The sequence below is a fragment of the Capsicum annuum genome, chromosome 11, assembly GCF_002878395.1.
Source record: "Capsicum annuum cultivar UCD-10X-F1 chromosome 11, UCD10Xv1.1, whole genome shotgun sequence".
In the NCBI taxonomy this organism is placed as follows: domain Eukaryota; kingdom Viridiplantae; phylum Streptophyta; class Magnoliopsida; order Solanales; family Solanaceae; genus Capsicum; species Capsicum annuum.
In genome coordinates this window covers 49,848,897-49,870,965 of record NC_061121.1, presented here as the reverse complement: position 1 = coordinate 49,870,965, position 22,069 = coordinate 49,848,897, and the positions used below count along the sequence as shown (strand labels likewise).

Here is a 22,069-nt window from a genome sequence, read left to right as displayed (position 1 = left end):
CGATTTTTGCACACCCCTAGTGAAAAGGCCAAGGGAAGGGTATTGGGAGGTTGATGAATGGGGAGGAAACTGCGAACTTTGCAGTGCTAATGCTATTTATGAAACTTGTTTTTCTATGAAAGTTATTTTTCTTAAGAAAAAAAAAAGTTATTTTTCTTAAATAAAAGAAAATGTTATTTTTTAAAAATATTTTGACTAATCAAACATGAAAAAACTAAATTATAATTCTTAAAAATTATTTTTCTCTATACCAGCCATATCCTTAGGGGATGTTTGGCACATGAGATAATGATAATAATCTAAAAATAAAATTTGAAATTAACTTTACTTATGTTTGATTTAAAGAATTAGTAGTTAATACAGAAAATTTTAGACTAAAATGATGGAATACTTCCCATAGAGAAGCAACGGAGTGAATCCAAACCATGGAGATTCTAGAAAGGGCCGAGTCACAAAGATTTATAGACACAGTTATACCTTACATTTCTATTAATGACTATTTTCATGATTTGAACCCATGATTTTTTAATCACACGGAGGCTGCGAATCCAGACCACATGTTCATAGATTCAAGAGAAATCAGAATCAAATCTTGCGTGCGTAGTATACAATATATATTTGCCAAAATAAGTACTAGTACTATTTTTAAAAACTTTATACTAGTATCTAAATTTGTCTTATCTGATAGGCTCACATCCATTATATATGTAAAATTATCAAATTCATAGTTTGATGGTAATATAGAAAGAGGTGAAGAAAATGAAGATGGAAAGTGCAGTTCCATTTATAGGAATGGTAATTCAGCAGTTAGCACAAGTTGGATTGATGGTGGCATGTGAAGTAACTTCAGCTGGCCTCACTACCTACACTTTTTTATTCTACTCAAGTGCCATTTCAACTCTCATTCTTATTCCACTTTCCTTTTTCTTCCATAGGTATGTATATCATCTTATTTTCTCAAAGATTTCTTTTGAAGCTTGTTTGGATGGCTTACAATAAGTTAAGAATTCTAATTTATGACTTTTAAATGTGCTTAAAGTTATTGACTTAAAAGCACATTAAATAAGTCAATTCAAATAATCTCTTAATCATCACTTGATTTATTATACTATCTCACACGATGTTCAATATATTATCCCAAAATAAGCCAGAATCGACCATTAAAACAGGGAAATGTTTGCCTGCCAAATTTCCCCCCTATTAAGAATCAACGATAGAGTCGAATTTTTGACTGAGTGTTTGTTTGAATTGACTTTTGAATTTTGACTTATTTTTAATATTTTAATCTAAAACATAAGTATTTTTTAAATATATTTAAACACTTTAAAAATGTTTAAAAGTTATTCTGACTTTAAAACACTTAAAATAAACTGATTCAAAGCTCTAAGGCGTTCAATATATATGAAAAACTAATTACCTTTAGAATTTTTTAGTAGATTCATGTGTAAGAAATAAAATTTTTATTTAAACACCTCAATTAGAGTCGTGTTCGGTAGAACATCTTATGTGCTTATTCTTTACTCAATCTTAAATTTCGGGTTAAAACACATAATGTGTCACTTGCACAAACGTCCGATGACCAAATCTAAGTAAATAAATAAATTTTTTTAGCAAATTCAGATATTGTGCTTGGTATTTTTCTTTTTATTTATGTAAATTCTCTAATTTGAATATGCAGATCAGCTCTTCCACCTCTTTGGCCAACTTTTATCCATGGATTTTTCTTTCTTGGCATAATGGGGTATGTAAATTATGAGTGCCTCAACTAATTAGCCCAATAAAAGAAATTAAATACCTATTATTACTGCAGTTTCCTGATGCAAATGCTTACATTGGTTGGACTTCGATATTCCTCTCCACTGCTTTCCACAGCAATATTACAACTTGTTCCAGGTTTCACTTTCATTCTTGCCGTCCTTCTCAGGTTTAAATTAAATTTCACCTTTTTAATTTGGAAAAATACATGACGATGCTCTTTAATTTGATCTCAGCTTACATGACCTGTAACTTTATTTGAATGTACACATGTAGACACTTAAATTTATGTAAAGTTGATTAAGTAGATACACACATCCTCTGTGACATCTACATCAGTGGCGGAGCCAAACTTGGACAAAGAACTATTTAAAAAACAAAGTAAATAAAACGTTGTTGCACCTACCAAGGTTCGAACCCAGGTTGTTGATGCAGAAATGCACACTCTTGACCACTGAACTTTGCTTTGCTAGCTTGTCAAGGGTGTGCAACAACATGTATATAACCATAAATATCTATATTTAACCTATATACTCGAAAAAATTTTCCGACGAAGGGTGTTCATCTGACCACCCTTCGTCGGCTGTGGCTCCGCCACTGATCTACATGACAATCTCACGCAAATTGTCATATAGATGCCACATATGATGCGCGTGTTTACTTATTCAACTTAATACAAGTTGAAGTCTACTTGTACACACCCAACTTGGAACAATATAAATATCAGCTGAGATCAAATTAAATGACAAATTTATGTATTACTCTTTTTAACTTTAACCTATCCTACTAAACTTGTCAAAAATGTAAATAGATATTTAAATTTTTGTGTTAGGATGGAAACCTTCGAGTACAAGAGTTTGAGCACAGTGGCTAAAACTATTGGGACTTTGGTATCAATAATAGGTGCACTTGTTGCAACTCTATATAAAGGTCCTGATGTTTTGAATTCAACATTAACAAGTCTTCCTCAATTTCTCAACCAACCTTCTAACTGGGTCATTGGAGGTTTGGTTGCAATGATTGGTGCTCTAATAACTTCCCTACTTATCATTTCACAGGTAATCAGGATTATATTGCTAACAAATGTTCTTTTTCGCTTGGGTTTGGTACGATAGAAATCGTTTTTCATCAAGAGTTTTTTTAAAAAATAAATAAATACATACATACATATATATATATATGATTTTTAATGTTTGGTTAGTGATGTGTTGACATTATATTAGAAATATAGACTTTTCTCACCGTGAATTGATGAAAAATGCAAGGGTATCTCGTCCATTAGCCATTTAGGCGATCGCCTAAGGCCCAATGATTTTGGAGGTCTCATATTTTCATGTAAAAATAGTTATATATACAATATGTGTATATAAAAAATAATCTTTTATTAGCATTAAAAAGAAAGCGACTCGTATCTCTTAAAATATACATGGGAAAAGGTATAAATACTCCCCTGAACTTGTCGCTAAAACTGACTTTAACACTTTAACTTTATCGGTAATTATTTACCCCCCTCCCTAAACAACTTTCGCGTGAATTATATATCACCCCGAAAACGTAATTCCACTATCCCAATGGAGGTGTAATACACTCACCCCAAATCAGCGCCACGTCGAATTCACCTAAAAAAAATAAAAATTATTCCCCCCAACCCCCTCCCCAATCTTTCTTCTACCCCCACCCTCACCAACTGCCACCCCCCCACCCCACCCCTTTCTCTCTTGTTTAGCCCCCTCCCCCCACTCCCACCCCATTCAAAACTCTTTCTTTGTAACAATCTACAAATACTCCCTCCCCTCCCCCCACCCCCTCATTCTTCGTAACTTTTCTTTTTAATTATTTTTATCAAAATCTTTAAAATTTGATTTTTGAAAAACTATAATTGTAATTCAAAGAATTTTACTTTGAGGGTAAAAGGAACTAGAAGTAAAAAATATGTTGAATTTTTTTATCAAGTTCGATTGTCACATTTGAGAAAAATTTTATTGGATTCAATTTTCTTTTTGCGATTTTCTTATTCGATTCAATCTCAATACGAATTTTTTAGTGTTTTTCATATGAATATTTTCAATTTGTTCATCAAAACAAGAATTCAATAAATTTGAAATTAGTTTAGTTATTGAGAAAAATTGATTGTGATGGAATGAATTGAATTTTTTTTAAGTTATTTTTTTAATGAAAAACTGAACTTATTATAGAAATTCACATGAAAAAATATTTTTGATGTATATTTTTTGGAGTTGGTTGATGATGGTGGTGAAGAAAAATGGAAAAAAAAAGAGAGAGGTGGTGGGGTGTGAGTAAGAAAAATATTATTGGCTGAAAAGTTAAAACTGGAACCACTTATTTAATTTTTTTACTTTTTTTTAATTATAACTTACTTTGTTTTTTTTAGCCACGTCAGTCTTTAAGGGGGTGATGTAATTCACACGAAATTTGTTTGGGGGACGAAGGGAGGTTAAATAATTATCTTATCATAAAAAAAAAAAAAGGGAACAACTGATCATTCATTATTACTATCATATTGTGATTGTTTGGGGCATGAGAAATAGAAGAATTAGTTGAGGAAAAAGTGAAAAGTGTAACTTTTTGGAGATCAATATAAAAAAGGAAAAAGAGTCAAAAATGCTCCTCTACTTTCATAATTGGTTATATTTGTCCTAGTTAAATTTTAGGGTTAAATATACCCTTGCCGTTACTAAAGTATGCAAATATACCCCTCTATTTAATGGAAGTCCACACGGACTTAATATTTAGCTGACATGGACTTCACGTGGCATGCCATGTCAGCGCCACATTTTTTCCACTCACAAAAGACCCCATTTTCCTTCTCTTCTACACAGAATATACATACACAACACACCCATATACACACACACATCCACATACACCATACACACACTCACTGATTTAGACTACACACACAGACCCAGAACAACAATAGCGAATAACAGATCACGCTCGAACATCGACATGAAACAAAAATCCAACTACGAAAGAACCAATCCCTGCTTATGCAATCTAGTCGCCGAAATTGACAAAAAAATAGTTTGTCTTGGTCGTTGTCGAATCACCGGTGAGATCTGGTCGCCAGAACGAGCTCGGGTGTCCCGCTCCCTCACTCACTGCTTCACTCTCTCTCAAGCTCCCTCTCCCTCACTCACTGCTTCACTCTCTCTCAAGCTCCCTCTCTTTTCGCTCAATATCTCCTTCTCTCAATCGGATATGTTTGAACTGTGAGTGTCTTCTCTGTGTGTGCATTGGGAGCAAGAAAAGAAAAAGAGTGGAGACTCTTCCAAAAATCCTATGGGTGTTTGTATTCCTTTGGTATATTCTGTGAAAAATAAGAAAATAAAAAACAATGAAGAGTGTGTGTATGGTGCATATGGATGTGTATATGTGAGTATATGGGTGTGTTGTGTGTGTATATTCTGTGTAGAAGAGAAGGAAAATGGGGTCTTGTGTGAGTGAAAAAAATGTGGTGCTGACATGACATGCCACGTGGAGTCCATGTCAGCTAAATGTTAGCCCATGTGAACTTCCGTTAATTAGAGGGGTATATTTGCATATTTTATTAACGGCAGGGGTATATTTAACCCTAAAGTTTAACTAAGGACAAATATAACCAATTTATGAAAGTAGAGGAGTATTTTTGACCCTTTTCCCCGTAAAAAAAAATATAGCTATTACACTTATTCTTTACTTTATATTTACCTTTTTAGTTTTTCCTCTAACACTTATTATTTATCATTGACAAAAAAGAGACATTATCATATTATTTTGTCTTTTTTTTTTTAATATTATATTCTTCAATCCTCATTCCTTATAGACTTAAAATCAATTGATCAAATTCTATTTTGAGGAAGAAAAAGAGTAAAAATATACTATATATATATATATATATATATATATATATATATATATTGTGTTTTTTAAATTTCTTTTTTAGATTTTTAAAAATCATCAATTTTAAAATAGTCAAAGTTATTTTACAATCAAGCAATTCATCTCTTAAAATAAGTTCTATTATTTTACAATCAAGTAATTGATCTCTTGAAACAAGTTCTATCTCTCTATCTTTTATTAGTTTTTCATATTTTTGTATATTAACAATTCATATGTGTAAAGTGTCTATAAATTCTTTTAGAATTTAGTTAGGTCAAATAGAAAATATGAATCTGATTATTCAAAAATTTAAAAAAGAGTGAGAGAAGTTGATACTTAATACAATCACAAAAAGGGCTCTTATTGATAAATTTCTAGTGAACAATAAAAATATCGAATTGAAAAATTCGGAAGAGTGTTCATTAGATGAACAAGTTAGTAATTTAGTTGAGTTAGATAATAATAATAACATAGGGATTTAAGATGAAGCCCCTTATTAGAGTCTCGTCTTAGATCTGCGATATGATTGAGACGCTCCTAGAAAAATATGTGTTATAAATATGTTTTTCTCACACATTTCTCACCAAACCAGCTCAATGAAAAAATATGTAATGTGTGAATAGATTTTCATTGAAATACTCAAAAGCTTTCTAATTTTCTTTGTGTGAAAAAGCTACTAATTTTCTTTCACCGACTCAATGCAAATATTTGTGAGAATAACCGCTAAATATTTTTTAGTGGGACATTTCAATGAGAAAATAATGATATTTTAGTAGTATCGTGAATGTATTGGAATATCACATCGGATCGGGAAGAGAATCATGACTTCTTATAAGGCTTGGACAATTCTTCTCTCTTTGAACTATTTTTTTAGAATGTGATTTAGGTCCAATTAGATCTAATTTGACATTGTATTAGAGTCAGAGCCGAATATATTCTCGATCCTTGAATGTCATGCTCCGGACCAAACAACTAAACTTTAAATTAAAAAATGTCTGAAACCCAACGTGCGGGAGGATTTTGATGAATGGAATGAATACACAGGGAACAGGAAGAGAACTATTGGCTCTTAATAAGGCTAGTCAATTTTCCTCCTTTTAAATTGGCTTTTAAAGTCTTTTTTGAAGATATAACTATTATTATAGCAGCAAGTGGGATTCTACTATCAACATCTGCTTCATCTTTAAGTAAAAGTCTCGAGTTCGAATCCTAAATATAAATAAAAATCTTCAGTACGTGATCGAATTAGTTGAAGCTCCTATGTGAATACCGAATATCATGTGGAAAACTACAAAAAAAAAAGTGGGATTCTACCGAAATTCTTTTAGTAAGAAAAATTGATATCAATGACTAATTGTTTGTTGGAGCAAATGATATGAAAATGACAGTTCTACGGAAAATAACTTTCATTCATAAGTGGAGAGAAGTATCCATTTCCTCCTCCAATCATTTATGACGAAAACTGTTTTCATATCTTATAGCCAAACATCAAAAAATATTTTCTTCACGTACAAAAACATCCATCGTACCAAACACATCTCAGTCAAAACAAAAAGTGAAATGATAATTTTTTTTTTAATTTAATTTTATGTTTTGCAGGCATTTGTGCTTAAGAAATACCCAGCAGAGCTGATTGTAATGCTATATTATAGCTGTGGTGTTACACTTCTAAGTCTTGCTACATGTTTAATTACTCAAAGAGACTTGAGTTCTTGGATCATTAACACCCAGCCCGAAATACTGGCTCTCATGTACTCGGTAAACTACTCGATCCTCCGTCCAATAATAACTGTTCATGATACTAAAAATATATGTCCAACAATAATACTTGTTTAGTTTGAAACATTAATGAATAATTTATTCAATTGTGCCATTTTACCATTGGTATTAAATATTATATATATTATTTGATGCATTTCTCGGGGGTGCATCGATAACCAGGAAGCTCTAACGTTCTCTCTCTAACGTTCACTTTGTGACCTAACGTTCACTGAGCCTGAACCGTACAACTCGCGTTGATTGGCCGGCTGTCTCCGACGACGGCGTAGATGCGCCGACAACAGGTAGGGTACTTTCTCCCCTCGTTCTCTGTCTCCCCTAAGCTCTCTCTACCCCTTCTCTCCCTCTCCCATCCCTTTTTGCACTCTCCCCACTGCTATCGCCGGAGGGATTAAGGGTTCCCGCCGGCTCAACTCCGACAACAGTGTAAGGGGGCAGCATCAGTCAAACAGGTTGGGATGACGACATACAGCAGGCCAACAGATTCCAGACTTGCGGTAATAGCTAAAAAAAGCTTCGGTAAACTCCGGCCACGCACTGGCAACTGCTTGCCGGTGACTCTATTCCGGCAACCAGATTCGACTCCAAAATTATTGAAACCAGCAGCACGCAAGAGTACCCCGGTGACATCTAAACTTTGATATTTAGTTATTTCTTACCTTTTCAATTCTTTGTATTACTCTGTTGCTTGTGATTTTTATTTTGACGGGCTGTTTTTGCATATTGGTGGATAGTGTTGTATTGTTCTGGATATTAGGCCGAATAGAATATTTTGTGCGTGCCTTCTATTTTCTTACTATTTTTTTATTTTTCCCTGTTTTTCTACGGTTGCTCTATTTGTTTGTCGGCTTGGGGTTTTTTAATTTTTTAAGTGGTGGCTGTGAGGATTGATGGTGGAATAGGGTCATGTTCGAGGGAGTTGAGGTTGAGGGTTTTTTTGGGTGAGGGTGAAGAGGGAAGGGCAAGGGGGATGTGTGGTCTAAGTTGGGTGGTAGGGCTAGTGCGGCGAGGGGTGGTAGAGTTAGGCGGAAGGCGAGAAAAGATATGTTAAGGGTAGGGTCTTGGAATATAGGGACTCTTCAGGGTAAGTTCGTAGAGCTGGTGAAGATTCTTAAGCAGAGGAGGATTAATATTACGTGTGTTCAGGAGACTAAGTGGGTATGGTCTAAGGCTAGGGATGTGGATAGGTACAAGTTGTGGTACTCTGGGAGTGAGAGGTGTCGGAATGGAGTAGGAATTTTAGTGGATGAGGAGATTAGAGAGAAGGTGGTGGAGGTTAAGAGGATCAGTGATAGGCTAATGACAATTAAGTTGATCATTGGGGGGTTCTCGCTGCATGTGTGTATTGTTTATGCACCGCAAGTGGGTTTGGAAGATTGGACGAGCTGGTGAGAAGCGTGCCTAACTCAGAGAAGATTATCATTGCGAGAGACTTTAATAGGCACATTGGGGCTCTTTCGGGAGGTTATGATGATGTGTATGAAGGTTTTGGTTTTGGTGATAGAAATGGTGAGAGAGCTTCTCTGTTGGATTTTGTGAGGGCTTTTGGGTTGGTGGTGGTGAATTCGAGCTTTCCAAAGAAGAAAGATCATCTGATTACTTTCAGAAGCGCGATAGCCAAGACTCAGATTGACTTCATGCTGCTTAGGAATGGGGATAGGATTTTATGTAAGGACTATAAAGTCATTCCGAGTGAGCATCTTTCAACCCAGCACCGGCTTCTGGTGATGGACTTGATTATCAAAAAGATCAAAAAAAGAAGCGTCGGCCTAGAATTAAGTGGGGTGGCTTAGTGCTAGTTAGTGCGCTGGAGATAAGAGAGAAAGTGGTAGAGTTGGGGGTGTGGGAGTGTAAGAGGAACATGGATGTTAGATGGGATAAGGCTGCTAACTGCATCACTGAGATTGCTAGAGAAGTGTTGGGTATTTTGAGGGGGCGGGCAGGAAGTCATAAGGGGGACTAGTGGTGAAATGAAATTGAGAGTAAAGATGAAGAGTAGAAGTTGGTGAATATGGAGGTTTACAAAATGGCAAAGAAGGAGGCTAAGTTAGCAGTTACGGCTGCTAAGACAGCAACTTTTGAGAGCTTGTATGCGGGGTTAGAAGAGAAAGACGGGGAAAAGAAGTTGTATAGGCTTGCTAAGGCTAGAGAGCGGAAGGGTCATGACCTCGACTAAGTGAAGTGCATTAAAGGGAAGGATGGTAGAGTTTTAGTAGAGTATGTTCATATTAAGAAGAGATAGCAGAAGTATTTTTATAGACTTTTGAATGAGGAAGGGGACAGAGACATTGAATTAGGGGAGCTGGAGCATTTGTGCATTCGAAGGAGAACCATGATTTCAGTTACTATAGACGTTTTTAGGTGGAGAAGGTCAGGGAGGCTATTCGTAGGATGAGGAAAGGTAGGGTGATGAGGCCCGACGAGATTCCAGTGGATTTTTGGAAGTTTATGGGTGGGGCAGGCTTAAGGTGGTTGACTGATTTGTTTAATAATATTTTCAAGACTGCAAAAATATTTGAGGCTTGGAGTTGGAGTACGATGATTCCTTTATATAAAACCAAGGGGGACATTCAGAGTTGCAATAACTATAGGGGTATTAAGTTGTTGAGTCATACTATGAGGATTTGGGAGAGGGTGGTTGAGCGGAGATTGAGGAGGATCATGTCTATTTTGGAGAATCAGTTTGGTTTTATGCCTGGTCACTCGACGACAGAGACAATCTACCTAGTGAGGAGTTTAGTGGAGCAGTATAGGGAAAGAAAGAGGGATTTGCACATGGTGTTCATCAACCTAGAGAAGGCTTATGACAAAGTCCCTAGGGAGATTCTTTGGAGATGCTTGGAGGTGAAAAGGGTTCTGATGGCGTACACCAGAGCTATTAAGGACATGTATGATGGAGGGAAGACTCGGGTGCGAACGGCGGGATGATATTAACGCACTTTTTAGTCGAGACAAGGTTGCATCAGGGTTTGACTTTTAGTTTGTTCCTATTTATACTGGTGATGGAAGTGTTGACGTGGAGTATTCAAGGTGAAGTACCTTGGTGTATCTTATTTGCAGATGATGTAGTGCTGATTGATGTGATGCAGGGGTATGAATGAAAAATTTAAGGTATGGAGGAAAACCCTAGAATCTAAGGGGTTCAGGTTGAGTAGGTCTAAGATGGAGTATTTGGAGTGAAATTTTAGTGACTTAAGTCAGGAAGATGAAGTGGTGGTGAGGTTGTATTCCTAAGTTGTATGTAAGAAGGATAGTTTTAAGTATCTTGGGTCTATGATTCAGGGGAATTGTGAGATTAGCGAGGATGTCTCTAATCGTATTGGAACTGGTTGGATGAAGTGGAGGCTTGCCTCTGGAGTGTTGTGTGATAGGAAGGTGCCCCTTAGGCTTAAAGATAAATTCTATAGAGTGATAGTTCGTCCAGCCATGTTGTATGGAACGGAGTGTTGGCCTGTCAAGAACTCCCATATTCTAAAATTGAAGGTGGCGAAAATGAGAATGTTGCGCTGGATGTGTGGGCTTACAAGAGGGGATAGAGTTAGGAATGAGATTGTTCGGGAGACGGTGGGAGTGCTTTCGATGGAAGACAAGATGCGGAAAGAAAGGTTGAGATAGTTTGGGCATGTGATGAGGAGGGGTGCGGATGCCTCAATTCGTAGGTGTAAGAGACTAGCCTTGGATGGCTTCAGGAAAAGTAGAGGGAGGCCGAAGAAATAATGGAGGGGAGTGATTAGGCATGACATGGAGCAGCTTCAGCTTACCGAGGACATGTCCCTAAATAGGAAGGTGTGGAGGTTGCGGATAAGGGTAGAAGGCTAGGGTGAGTACATGGGTTGTAGCAAGTAATTAGGAGAGTCCCTGTTTAGCCGAGGTAGTAATCGTAGGACTGTGTCGATAGGTAGGAGCCGCTAGTCAGGGGAGACTGGGTGTGGTGGGTGGCTTTGGTCTGTGAATGTAGGTTACTACTAGGCGGGTACCCTATTCCATATTTCGTTTTTCTTATTTCGTATAGGTTATGGCTCTTAGTTCCCCTATTCTGTATTGCTCTGAGTTCTATTTTACTATTTCTGATTCTTTACTTCTGTTAAGCCACCCATCCTGCTTCACGTTTTAGTACGACTTTTTTTTTATTTATCTTGAGCCGGGGGTATATCGGAAATAACCTCTCTACTTCTTCGGGGGTAGCGGTATGGACTGCGTACATTTTACCCTCCCCAGACCCTACTGTGTGGGAATACACTGGGCTTGTTGTTGTTGTTATTGTATTTGATGCATTTCTCAAAGCAATAAATTTATTATATCCAAATAGTGATATAATGAAACTATCCCTATTATTTATTATTCAAAAAAGGTATAAATATGTTACGTTCTCGAATTATAATAAATGATACGTATATACCCTCCGTCATAATTTGAGTACACATATGCCCCTACCGTTAATGAAATGGTACGTATATGTCCCTCAAACTAACAATAGGGGCATATGCGTACCCTAAGTATGAAGAAGGGTACATACATACCATTTATCATAGTTCGGAAGCAGATTTTTCCCTTTCTTATTTTATTATTTAATCGCAAATAATTAACCCAAACCCACTACTCGACTCAATAAACCCATCGAACCCGATTTCAACCAACTTGACCCGACCTCTATTTTTGTTCCAAACCCAATACTCCCTCTATTTTTTTCCTTAGACGTGAACCCCAATCAAATTGCAGTGATTGGCCGTTGTTTCTAGTTGGTGTTTACTGGTTGGACAAAGTGGAGATTAGGCCATTGGTACGTGGCCGGAGCTAAGGGTGCGACGATGGTTCGCCGATGAGGTGTTTTCGATTCAACGAAGGCATTGGCTATGTGGTGTTGCCTGGTGGTGGGTAGTTTGTTCCGTTGTAATTTTGCTGGAAATTGAAATGTAAGGGGCTCAATTTGTTTGGTGTTGTTTTTGAGTTATGCGTTAATGATTTTTTTTTGAAAATTGATAGTAGTAGGTGTTACTTTTATGTATATATCTTTATATAATTAAAAACAACGCGTCTGTTAAATTGACGTCTCTTGGGTTTTAATTAGGACTGGGTCGGATAGTGTTTTAGCTTAATTATTTTTAAAAAATTATAATGAAAAAGAGACAAATATACCCCCAAACTATGATAAATAGTACGTGTATATCCTACGTCATACTTTAGGTACACATATGCCCCTACCGTTAGTGGGGGGGGGGGGCATATACGTAACATTTCATTAACGATAGGGGCATGCCAAATTATGGTGGAGGGTATATGCGTACCATTTATCATTGTTTGAGGATATGTTTATCCCTTTTTCATTTATTATTTTGTAAGGTGTACGTCAAGTCAATGGTAGACGAGTATTGTTGAATGGAGGGAGTAATTTAGTACATTCAATTCATCCGCAAAATCCATACTCATATGGATAACACAGTGTTTATGTTTATATATATATATATATATATATATATATATATATATATATATATATATATATGATCATATAGAAAATATTTATTTAATCACCTTACAAATAAATGTGTTATTTCTTCTAAAGAAGAGCATTAGAGTAACTGGTAAAATTGTTGTCATGTAATCATAAGGTTAGAGGTTTAAATTGTGAAAATAGCTCCTTGTATAAATATAAGGTGATGTTACGTATAATAGATAATAGACCCTTGTGGTTCATTATTTCTCGAACCCCACACATAATGTTGCCAGAGAAAATAATTGCACTATTTCTACTGCTTCTAAAAGAAGAGAAATAAAGATAGTAGATGTGGGCTAAAAGTCATCAGTCATATTAGGCCTTGTCATCTGTACGTGTCTTAGGGTTATTTTTATTTTTTCCATTCATGTATATATTTAGTTTATTTTTTTTTATCTTCAGAATAAGTTAGAGGCGGTTTAGGCAGAATATTCTAGAATGACAGCTCACAATATTCTTTTCGGTTTTCCTTTTTTAGTTTTTCTTTATGTATAAATATGATGGTAATCTATGTGGTATGACACACAATAATACGAAGAGAATTTTCTATTCTTGCTCTTTTATTCTTTGAAGTTTTCTTTTCATGGTATCAAAGCTTCTACAGAAGCATACATCTTTTTTCTGAATTTCTCTCAAATCATGTCTAATGCTATTGATGATTCTTCTTTATCAACACCCATTGAAAAAATTATATCGACAACATCTCTACAAGTGGACAATTGTCATCTTTATTTCTTGTCTCCTTTCGATAATCCAGGTATTTTGTTGTTGAACATAACTTTTGATGATAGTTGCTATGGAAATTGGAGGAGAGGAGTGCTTATCTCGCTCTCGGCTAAAAACAAGCTTGAATTCATCACTGGAGATTGTAAATGCCCTGCTGAGGATTCACCACTGTTTGAGCAGTGGAAGAGATGCAATGACATGGTCATTGTTTGGTTGTTGAACTCTCTTTGCAGGGAAATTTCTGACAGCGTAATTTACTCTCAGACAGATAGGGAGCTTTGGATTGAGCTAGAGGATCGATATGGTCAAGCCGATGGAGCAAGGGTTTTTCAGCTGCAAAGGGAGCTCAATAATGTCAATCAAGGTACTAATGATATAGTAAGCTATTTTACCAAATTGAAAAGAATTTGGGATCAGCTAAAACTCCTAAAAACCTTTATGAATTGCAAATGTACTTGTGATTGTGGAGCAAAGACTCACAATATTAAAATGAGTGAAGACCACCAACTAATACAATTTTTAATGGGTCTTAATGATGCTTTTACTGGTGTGAGAGGAAACATTCTCATGATAAAGCCTCTTCCTAGCACTGCTCAAGCTTACTCTATAATTTTGCATGAAGAATCTCAAAGGGAAGTTCATTCTAATAATTCTCTTACTACTGACTCGTCCGCCTTTATGATTTCTGGACAAAATTTATCTACTACTAAGAATTCTGGAGAATACAGGGCAACGAGACAAGTAGGAAGTTCAAGTTCTGAGAATAAAAAGAATGATCTATTTTACAAATATTGCAAGAAATCTGGACATCTCAAAGAAGACTGTTATAAACTTGTTGGTTATCCTGCACACTTTAAATTCAACAGGTAGAGAAAAGAAAATTTTGGGAGTTATCAAGCTAATGCAACCATTGAATAGGACTTCAACAAAGGAGGAACTATCAATGAAATAGTCACCAATCAAGGATTCACTAATGAGCAATGTGAAAAATTAATTCAGATGTTCAGAACAGTACAAACAGGTTCTACAACAACAACTTCTGAGGCCAGTGCAAATCTGGCGGGTATGCATTATGGTTTTCATGTCTTTACTTTTCGATCTTTATTTTCTAAAATTACTAACCACATTTGGATCATAGATTCTAGGGCATCTCAACACATGATATTTGATAAATCTTTACTGCACAATGTCTTAACTCTTTCATATCCAATTTTAGTCATTTTACCCAATTTCTTCAAGGTGAAGGTGGACTGTGTGGGAAGTCTACACCTCACTCCTGAACTTGAAATTCATAATATGCTTTTTGTACCCACATTTAAACATAGTCTACTCTCAGTTTTTCAATTGTGTAATCAATTTGATTATGACGTTATCTTTTCTAAATCTACCTGTACAATGCAGGCCCTTTTTTTGAAGAGGAATTTGGTTCTTGGTGATATTTTATCAAGCCTCTATGTGATGAAGGATTACACATCCCATATGCAGCTTATTCCTCAGAAATCTTTATCTCTAATTTCTTTGAATTCTAGTCTAGAGTTTAAGTCTAGTTTGTCTCCTAAATCAACCTGTCAAAAGGATGATATTGTTTTAAGCAATGGTTGTACTGCTCTTTCCAGCAGAAATATCAATAAAAATATTCTTGTTTATTCAGCTTCTTCCAGTATTATTTTGTGGCACAATAGATTAGGACACTTGAATTTTGATGCTATGAAGCACATACATCAGTTGAAGTTAAATTGTTGTGAAAAAATGGAGTTTCCTTGTTCTATATGTCCTATGGCGAAACAAACCAAACCATCTTTTCCTAAAAGTACCATTGGAACAAAGTATTGTTTTGAACTAATCTACATAGACATTTGGGGGCCCTATAAGATTCCTACATATAAAGGAGAAAAATATTTTTTAACTATAGTAGATGATTTCTCAAGACATACTTGAACTTTTCTTTTATCTACTAAGCCTAATGCATTCCCTAATTTACAAAATTTCATATCTCTAATTGAAAAACAATTTTCTACCAAGATTAAGAGCATCCGATCTGATAATGCATTTGAATTGGGAACAGGGAATGATCCTAAAGAGTTTTTTCACTCAAAGGTTATTTTACATCAAACTTCTTGTATGGAAACACCACAACAGAATGGTGTAGTTTAGAAAAAGTATAGACACCTCTTGGAAACATGTAGAGCTTTATTATTTCAGTCTCAAGCTCCTAAAAGATTTTGGGGTGATTGTCTTCTCACCGCTACATATTTGATCAATAGATTTCCATCCTCTATATTGAAACAGAAATCCCCATATCAGATTTTATTTGGAACTGTTCCCAATTATAATTTTCTTAAACCTTTTGGGTTTTTATGTTTTGTATCTAGTCTTTCTAAAAACAGGGACAAGCTTAGTCCCAGAGCTTTCCTTGGAATATTTTTGGGGTACCCTTTTGGAAAAAAAGGCTACAAAATTCTCCAGCTACATAACAATCAGTTCATTATTTCAAGAAATGTCCGGTTTGTCAAAAATATTTTTCCTTTTGCCTCTTCTAAACCTATGTACACATTATTTCCTCAATGTTTTCCCGTAGATATAGAAGATACTTTGGTGTTTCCTCATCCATGTACTATTCTCAATGCCAATGACTCTCATGATCTCTCATCTTCCTCACCTACTTTATCTAGTCCTTCTCCTATTGGCTCTATAGATGCCACTCTAGTGTTACCTTCAGAACAAGGTGCTTTGCTACGACAATCACAAAGGGTTCCTCAAAGACCTAGGTATTTATCAAATTACATTTGTGCAAATTCTTATTCTGTCATTTCTCCTAATCCACCTTTTTTTTCATTACATTATTCCTCTTTTTCTGCTTTAATTGTTCTAATCAGGTTTTAGTTAATTCTATCTGTCAAATCAATGAACCTTCCTCCTACGCTCATGAGATAATGCATCCCGGTTGGAGCACTTCCATGGCTAATGAACTTGAGGCTTTAGATTCTAATAGTACTTGGGACATAGTCGAATTACCATATGGAAAGAAAGCATTGCATTGCAAATGGGTGTATAAAGTGAAATTAAAGCCAGATGGTTCTTTAGAATGATTGAAGGCTCGTTTAGTGATTCAGGGAGATACACAAAGGGAAGAGATTGATTACACCAAAACTTTCTCTCCCGTAGTAAAAATCACTACTATCAGATGTCTTTTATCAATTGCGGTAAAAAGGGATTGAAAAGTTTGCCAACTTGACGTAAACAATGCGTTTCTTCATGGCGATCTTGATGAGGAAATATACATGAGATTTCCCCCAGGATTGACACTACCTTATTCCAATAATGTATGCCGACTACGCAAATCGCTTTATAGGCTAAAGCAGGCATCTCATCAGTGGTATGCTCGTTTATTTTCTGCCCTGGGCACTAGAGACTTTCATTTTTCTCTCAACGATTACTCTTTTTTTTTTTCAAATTGACAGGGGATCTTGTGACTATTTTGGCCATTTATGTCAACGATATATTGATCACTGGAAATAATACAAAAGAAATTTGTGAGATCAAAGGATTTCTACATTCTGAATTTAAGATAAAAGATTTGGGAGAAGCCCATTATTTCTTAGGAATGGAATTAGTACGAGAAAATGGAGGGATGATCATTACCCAGAGGAAATTTTCCTTAGAACTTCTAACTGAAACTGTGAGGGTTGTCACACTGCTTCTACTCCTTTGGATCCAAGTTTTAAAATTTCTTCCACCTCTGGTGAGCCTCTATCAGATCCAACATTTTATCGGCGACTTCTGGGAAAGCTGAATTTTTTTTTACCAATACTAGGCTTGATCGAGCTTATACTGTACAAACTCTCAGCCAATATATGCAGAATCCTTGTACTGGACATCTTAAGGCGGATTATCATGCTTTGTGTTACCTGAGCAAAGATCCAGGATTGGGGCTTTATTTGTCTCCAGATCCTTGTTTTAAAATACAAGCATTTTGCGACTCCGATTGGGCTACATGTTTAGATTCTCGTCGATCTGTTAGCGGTTTTTTTTAGTCTTGGGGGTTGTCCAATTTCCTAGAAATTGAAGAAACAGCCGATTGTTGCACTCTCTTCTGCCGAAGCTGAGTATCAGTCTATGCGTCGCCTTGTCGCTGAAATTACCTGGATTGTTCGTTTGCTTTAAGACTTGACTGTTAATCCCTCCTTCCCAGTGCCCATTAGTTGTGATAGTCAGGCAGCCATTCATATTGCTCAAAATCCCCTTTTCATGAACGAACCAAACATATTGCGCTTGATTGCCATTTCATTCGTGAAAACTCCTCGACGGTCTTATTTCCTTATCTTTTGTTCCTTCTTCTTCTCGGCTAGATGACCTGTTCACTAAGGCATTGGCAGGGCCTCTTCATCGATCTTTATTGCACAAGTTGCAAGTCCGATCACCGGTCATCAACTTGAGAGAGGGTGTTGCTGGAGAAAATAATTGCACTGTTTCTACTGCTTCTAAAAGAAGAGAAATAAAGATAGTAGATGCGCCCTAAAAGTCATCAGTCATCAGTCATATTGGGCCCTAAAGATAGTTGATCACCGGTCATCAACTTGAGAGAGGGTGTTGCTAGAGAAATAATTACGTGTCTTAGGGTTATTTTTATTTTTTCCATTCATGTATACATTTAGTTGATTTTTTTTTATCTTCAGAATAAGTTAGAGGCGGTTTAGGCAGAATATTCTAGAATGACAGCTCACAATATTCTTTTAGGTTTTTCTTTTTTAGTTTTTCTGTGTATAAATACGATGGTAATCTGTATGGTATGACACACAATAATACGAAGAGAATTTTCAATTCTTGCTCTTTCATTCTTTGAAGTTTTTTTTTTCACATAACATGAGCTTTAGTGCATTGAATTGCCCTTTTAAAAAAAATATATATAAATAAGGTAATAATTACATAGTCAGTCGTGCTATTTGTGTAGCATGTAATCTATCTTATTCTCAAAATTACCAAAACTTACCTTTTTATTTTGTTGGATGACCTGATAATATAAAAACTTCTTCGATCTAAAAATGTGTATATAATTTTTTTTTAATTTTATTATTATTATTATTAGTATTAGTATTGGTAAGTAAAACATTTTATTTAGCAATTGATCACTACATAGCAAGGGAAATCAGCAACCATGGACAAAGAAGCCCCATGGTTTACTGAACACACAAAAATCTAACATCTATCTAAACCTAAGTTGCTCGGACTCTCTCCAAAAATGTTGCCGCACCCGTGTCAGATCCTTCAAAAATACACTATTTTTGGAGGATCCGACACGCACCCGTAGACATTTTTGAATAGTCATGAACATAGCTAGCATGTATTCCCCATACTCCTTCAGTCCCACGGTATATATTGAACCACTCCACTCATAGCTTGTCTTTTTTTTAACATAGGTTCCACAAACACTTACCTATAGCCGCTTTGTTTCAGGTGTAGACATCCAAAAAAATTCAAACCTCCACTATATTTGGGACAACATAACTTTTCCCAAGCAATCAAGGCTTTCTTTGAAGCTTCAGCAGATCCTGTCCACATGAATCTTCTGCATATACCCTCTATAACCTGTACAATCTTCTTAGATAGACAGAAAACTTATGACAAGAAAATTTGTATTGCAAATAGAACACTCTTGATCAGCTGATCCTCCCAACATAAGAAAGAAACCGTGTTGTCCAACTAGTTATTATACTCAACATCTTGTCAACAAGTGATTTGCATTGCACCGCAGATAATTTCTTAGTGCTTAAAGGCACCCCAAGGTACCTAAAAGGCAATTCACCCTTTGCAAATTGAAGTTCCTACAAAATATGATCCCATGAATTTTGTTTAACTCCTCCAAAATATACAACACTCTTTCCAGTATTTGCTATTACGCCTAAGGCATGTGAAAACATCTCCAAACAGGAATGTAAGCACTTCACAGATTTCAAATCACTCCTGCAAAACAACAGGAAGTCATCAGCAAAGTTAAAGTGTACAATTTTTTGTGGTCTGCATCTAGGATGATTGTGTAAGCTCTTAAGTTTCCTGATGAGGTAGTCCATAGCTAGTACAAACAGATAACGAGACAGAGGATCTCTTTGCCTAATTCCCCTCTTAGCATGGAAAGGTCTAGTGGATTTCCCATTAACCATCACAGAGTAACAGTTGTAACACATTGCATAATCTATTTGATTACCAAGTCAGGGAATTTTAGCTCTATAAGAACCTATTCTAAGAAATTCCACTCCAAGGAGTCACAAGTCTTATTCATGTCTATCTTAATCATACATATCTTTGAGATACCCTTTCTACCATACCCTCTCACTAACTCATGATTGAGTATGATATTTTCATTCAATGCTCGATCAGGTACAGAGGCTGCTTGATTAGTATCCACCAAGAAATTCATCACCTGTTGTAGCTTTGATGTAATTGCCCTGAAAATGATCTTATAGATAGCGGAACAACAAGAGATAGGTCTATACTCACCAATTGTTGTAAGATTATCCACCTTAGGTATAAGAGTGACTGAAGTGTAGTTAATAGAATTATACATTTTACAAGTGCTGAAGAATTGCAAAACTGCACTAGTGACATCTGTTCCCACCACTGACCAGGCTTTTTTTTAAAGAAACCTGCATTATTATTTTTATTATTATTTTCAAAAATAAGAGGGTTGTCTTTTTGTGTTAGTGCAGGCCGTGTTTGGAAGTGTATTCCAACTGAGTATAAACTCATGGGTTGTGAAGAGAAGAGGACCTCTCTTTGTAGTCATGTTTCATCCACTTGGTATTGTGTTTGCAATGGCTGCTAGCTTATTCATGGGTGAAACTATCCATGTTGGAAGGTAAATTACACATGTTCTTTTTACTCTCTTTTTGTAAGACTCTTTCTAGTGAAAAAGTTAGGCACGAATTTAAAATTTTTTGGGCGCAAATAAAAAAACTTACGAGAAAATGTTAAAATTTATAAATATTAAATGACAGTTTAGTATTTTCTCGCTCCGAAATTTTATACTTGTACTTTTAAAGTATGAACCATATCTAAATGGCCCATAAATGAGCCAGAAAAATCATTGACCTTTTTGTACATGAATCATCTGGTGGAGTATATAAAAATAGTGTACTAATAATGCTTACATTATTGATGTTTGTATTAGTTATACTTACATTAGTTATGTTGATATTTTATTCATGTAGTGCTTGATTTGGTGTATCAAAAATGACATGCACTGCATAATTTTCTTAAAAAAAATTATTTATAAAAATATCCTCCACATATATGATGAAAGGATGTCGAAAAGTTTTTGAAGGTAACTGTATCATTTAATCATTAGAACCCCTAGAATTACTTGTATCTTTAACCTTAGAACCCTTTGCATTACTAATACCTTAATGTCAAGTTATACTTAAGTTTGAAAAAATTATAGTACTAAATAAGGTACTAGTGATAAACAAAGTTAATGCATGCAGTTATTTTTTCTAATACATTATCAACGATCTCTAATTGTTTGGGTGCAGTTTGGTCGGATCAGCCATAATTGTACCTGGATTTTACTCAGTGATATGGGGAAAAGCTAAAGAATGGGAAAAGAAAAATAAGAGTTTTGGATCAAACAACAACAAGATGTCATTATTACAAGACAAAACAAATGATCATGAGGTTAATCTATGAAGGCTCATACTTTTGCTTATTGGAAGATTTGTTTTGGTTGCTCAGATTCCATCATGTTGTGCCTCTGCACACTACAAGATTAATTTGCATCTGAAATGCTATTTGGGTATTGTTATTTAAATTTTATGTTATTCGCCTTGAAACAACTTTAAATATGTGACGTCTCAACTTTATCCAAAAGACCTTTTAACCCAAACAATCTGTAATTCAGGCTTACGGCTAGGTGGATATTTGTGTAGTAACGATTTATCGGATAGCTTTTAAGTATTATTTCTAATACAAGTTTCTATTCCACCATTTCTAACACAATTTTTTTTTATTTCTCACCCGATTGAAGTTCGATTAATTTAAATTTACTTTGAATAAAATTTATTTGAGAGTAGCATTTTCTACTAGAAATATTTTGATTCAAAACTTAAAATTGAGATCTCTGATTACTTATACAACTTTAGTAATTATTATATTCTATATGTTCTCTTTCTTTTCTAATTTTTCTTAATTGTGAAACTAATTGGTTTCGTCTTGTAACACATTTAGTTGACGAGCAGGAAATTACATGAAATGATCCTTATAGTGGGTGACTTTATTTTTTTATACCTCATAAAAAAAGTCTTTGGAAATTAGTATTTTTTTCCTTTTGATGTATAGGACAAGTACCTTGTTGTCTCTCTAACCTCAAATATTTTTATACTTTTCATGCTCATTTATCTCTCAACTTCTATTTATTATTATTATTATTATTATTATTTCTTT

General features: G+C 35.3%; 1 protein-coding gene across 3 annotated transcripts; it reads left to right on the top strand.

The window, feature by feature from the left end:
* Nucleotides 1-522: 522 nt before the first annotated feature.
* On the top strand, nucleotides 523-21,608 carry LOC107848413 (WAT1-related protein At5g40240). 3 transcript variants are annotated; one of them, XR_007047295.1, is made up of 8 exons: nucleotides 729-935; nucleotides 1,679-1,741; nucleotides 1,811-1,924; nucleotides 2,588-2,813; nucleotides 7,237-7,395; nucleotides 13,901-14,000; nucleotides 14,503-14,699; nucleotides 15,038-15,285. XR_007047295.1 is itself a non-coding variant. In XM_047399651.1 (7 exons), exons 1-7 carry the CDS (start codon nucleotides 760-762, stop codon nucleotides 20,454-20,456), a joined length of 954 nt encoding a protein of 317 aa, XP_047255607.1. In that variant the 5' UTR covers nucleotides 523-759; the 3' UTR covers nucleotides 20,457-20,483. The 3 variants fall into 3 exon arrangements, 2 of the variants coding, with proteins under 2 accessions (XP_047255607.1, XP_016548663.1); XM_047399651.1 differs by lacking the exons at nucleotides 14,503-14,699; nucleotides 15,038-15,285 and adding an exon at nucleotides 20,341-20,483 and having other exon boundaries at nucleotides 523-935; XM_016693177.2 differs by lacking the exons at nucleotides 13,901-14,000; nucleotides 14,503-14,699; nucleotides 15,038-15,285 and adding exons at nucleotides 20,341-20,489; nucleotides 21,163-21,608 and having other exon boundaries at nucleotides 543-935.
* The last annotated feature ends 461 nt before the right edge of the window (nucleotides 21,609-22,069 follow it).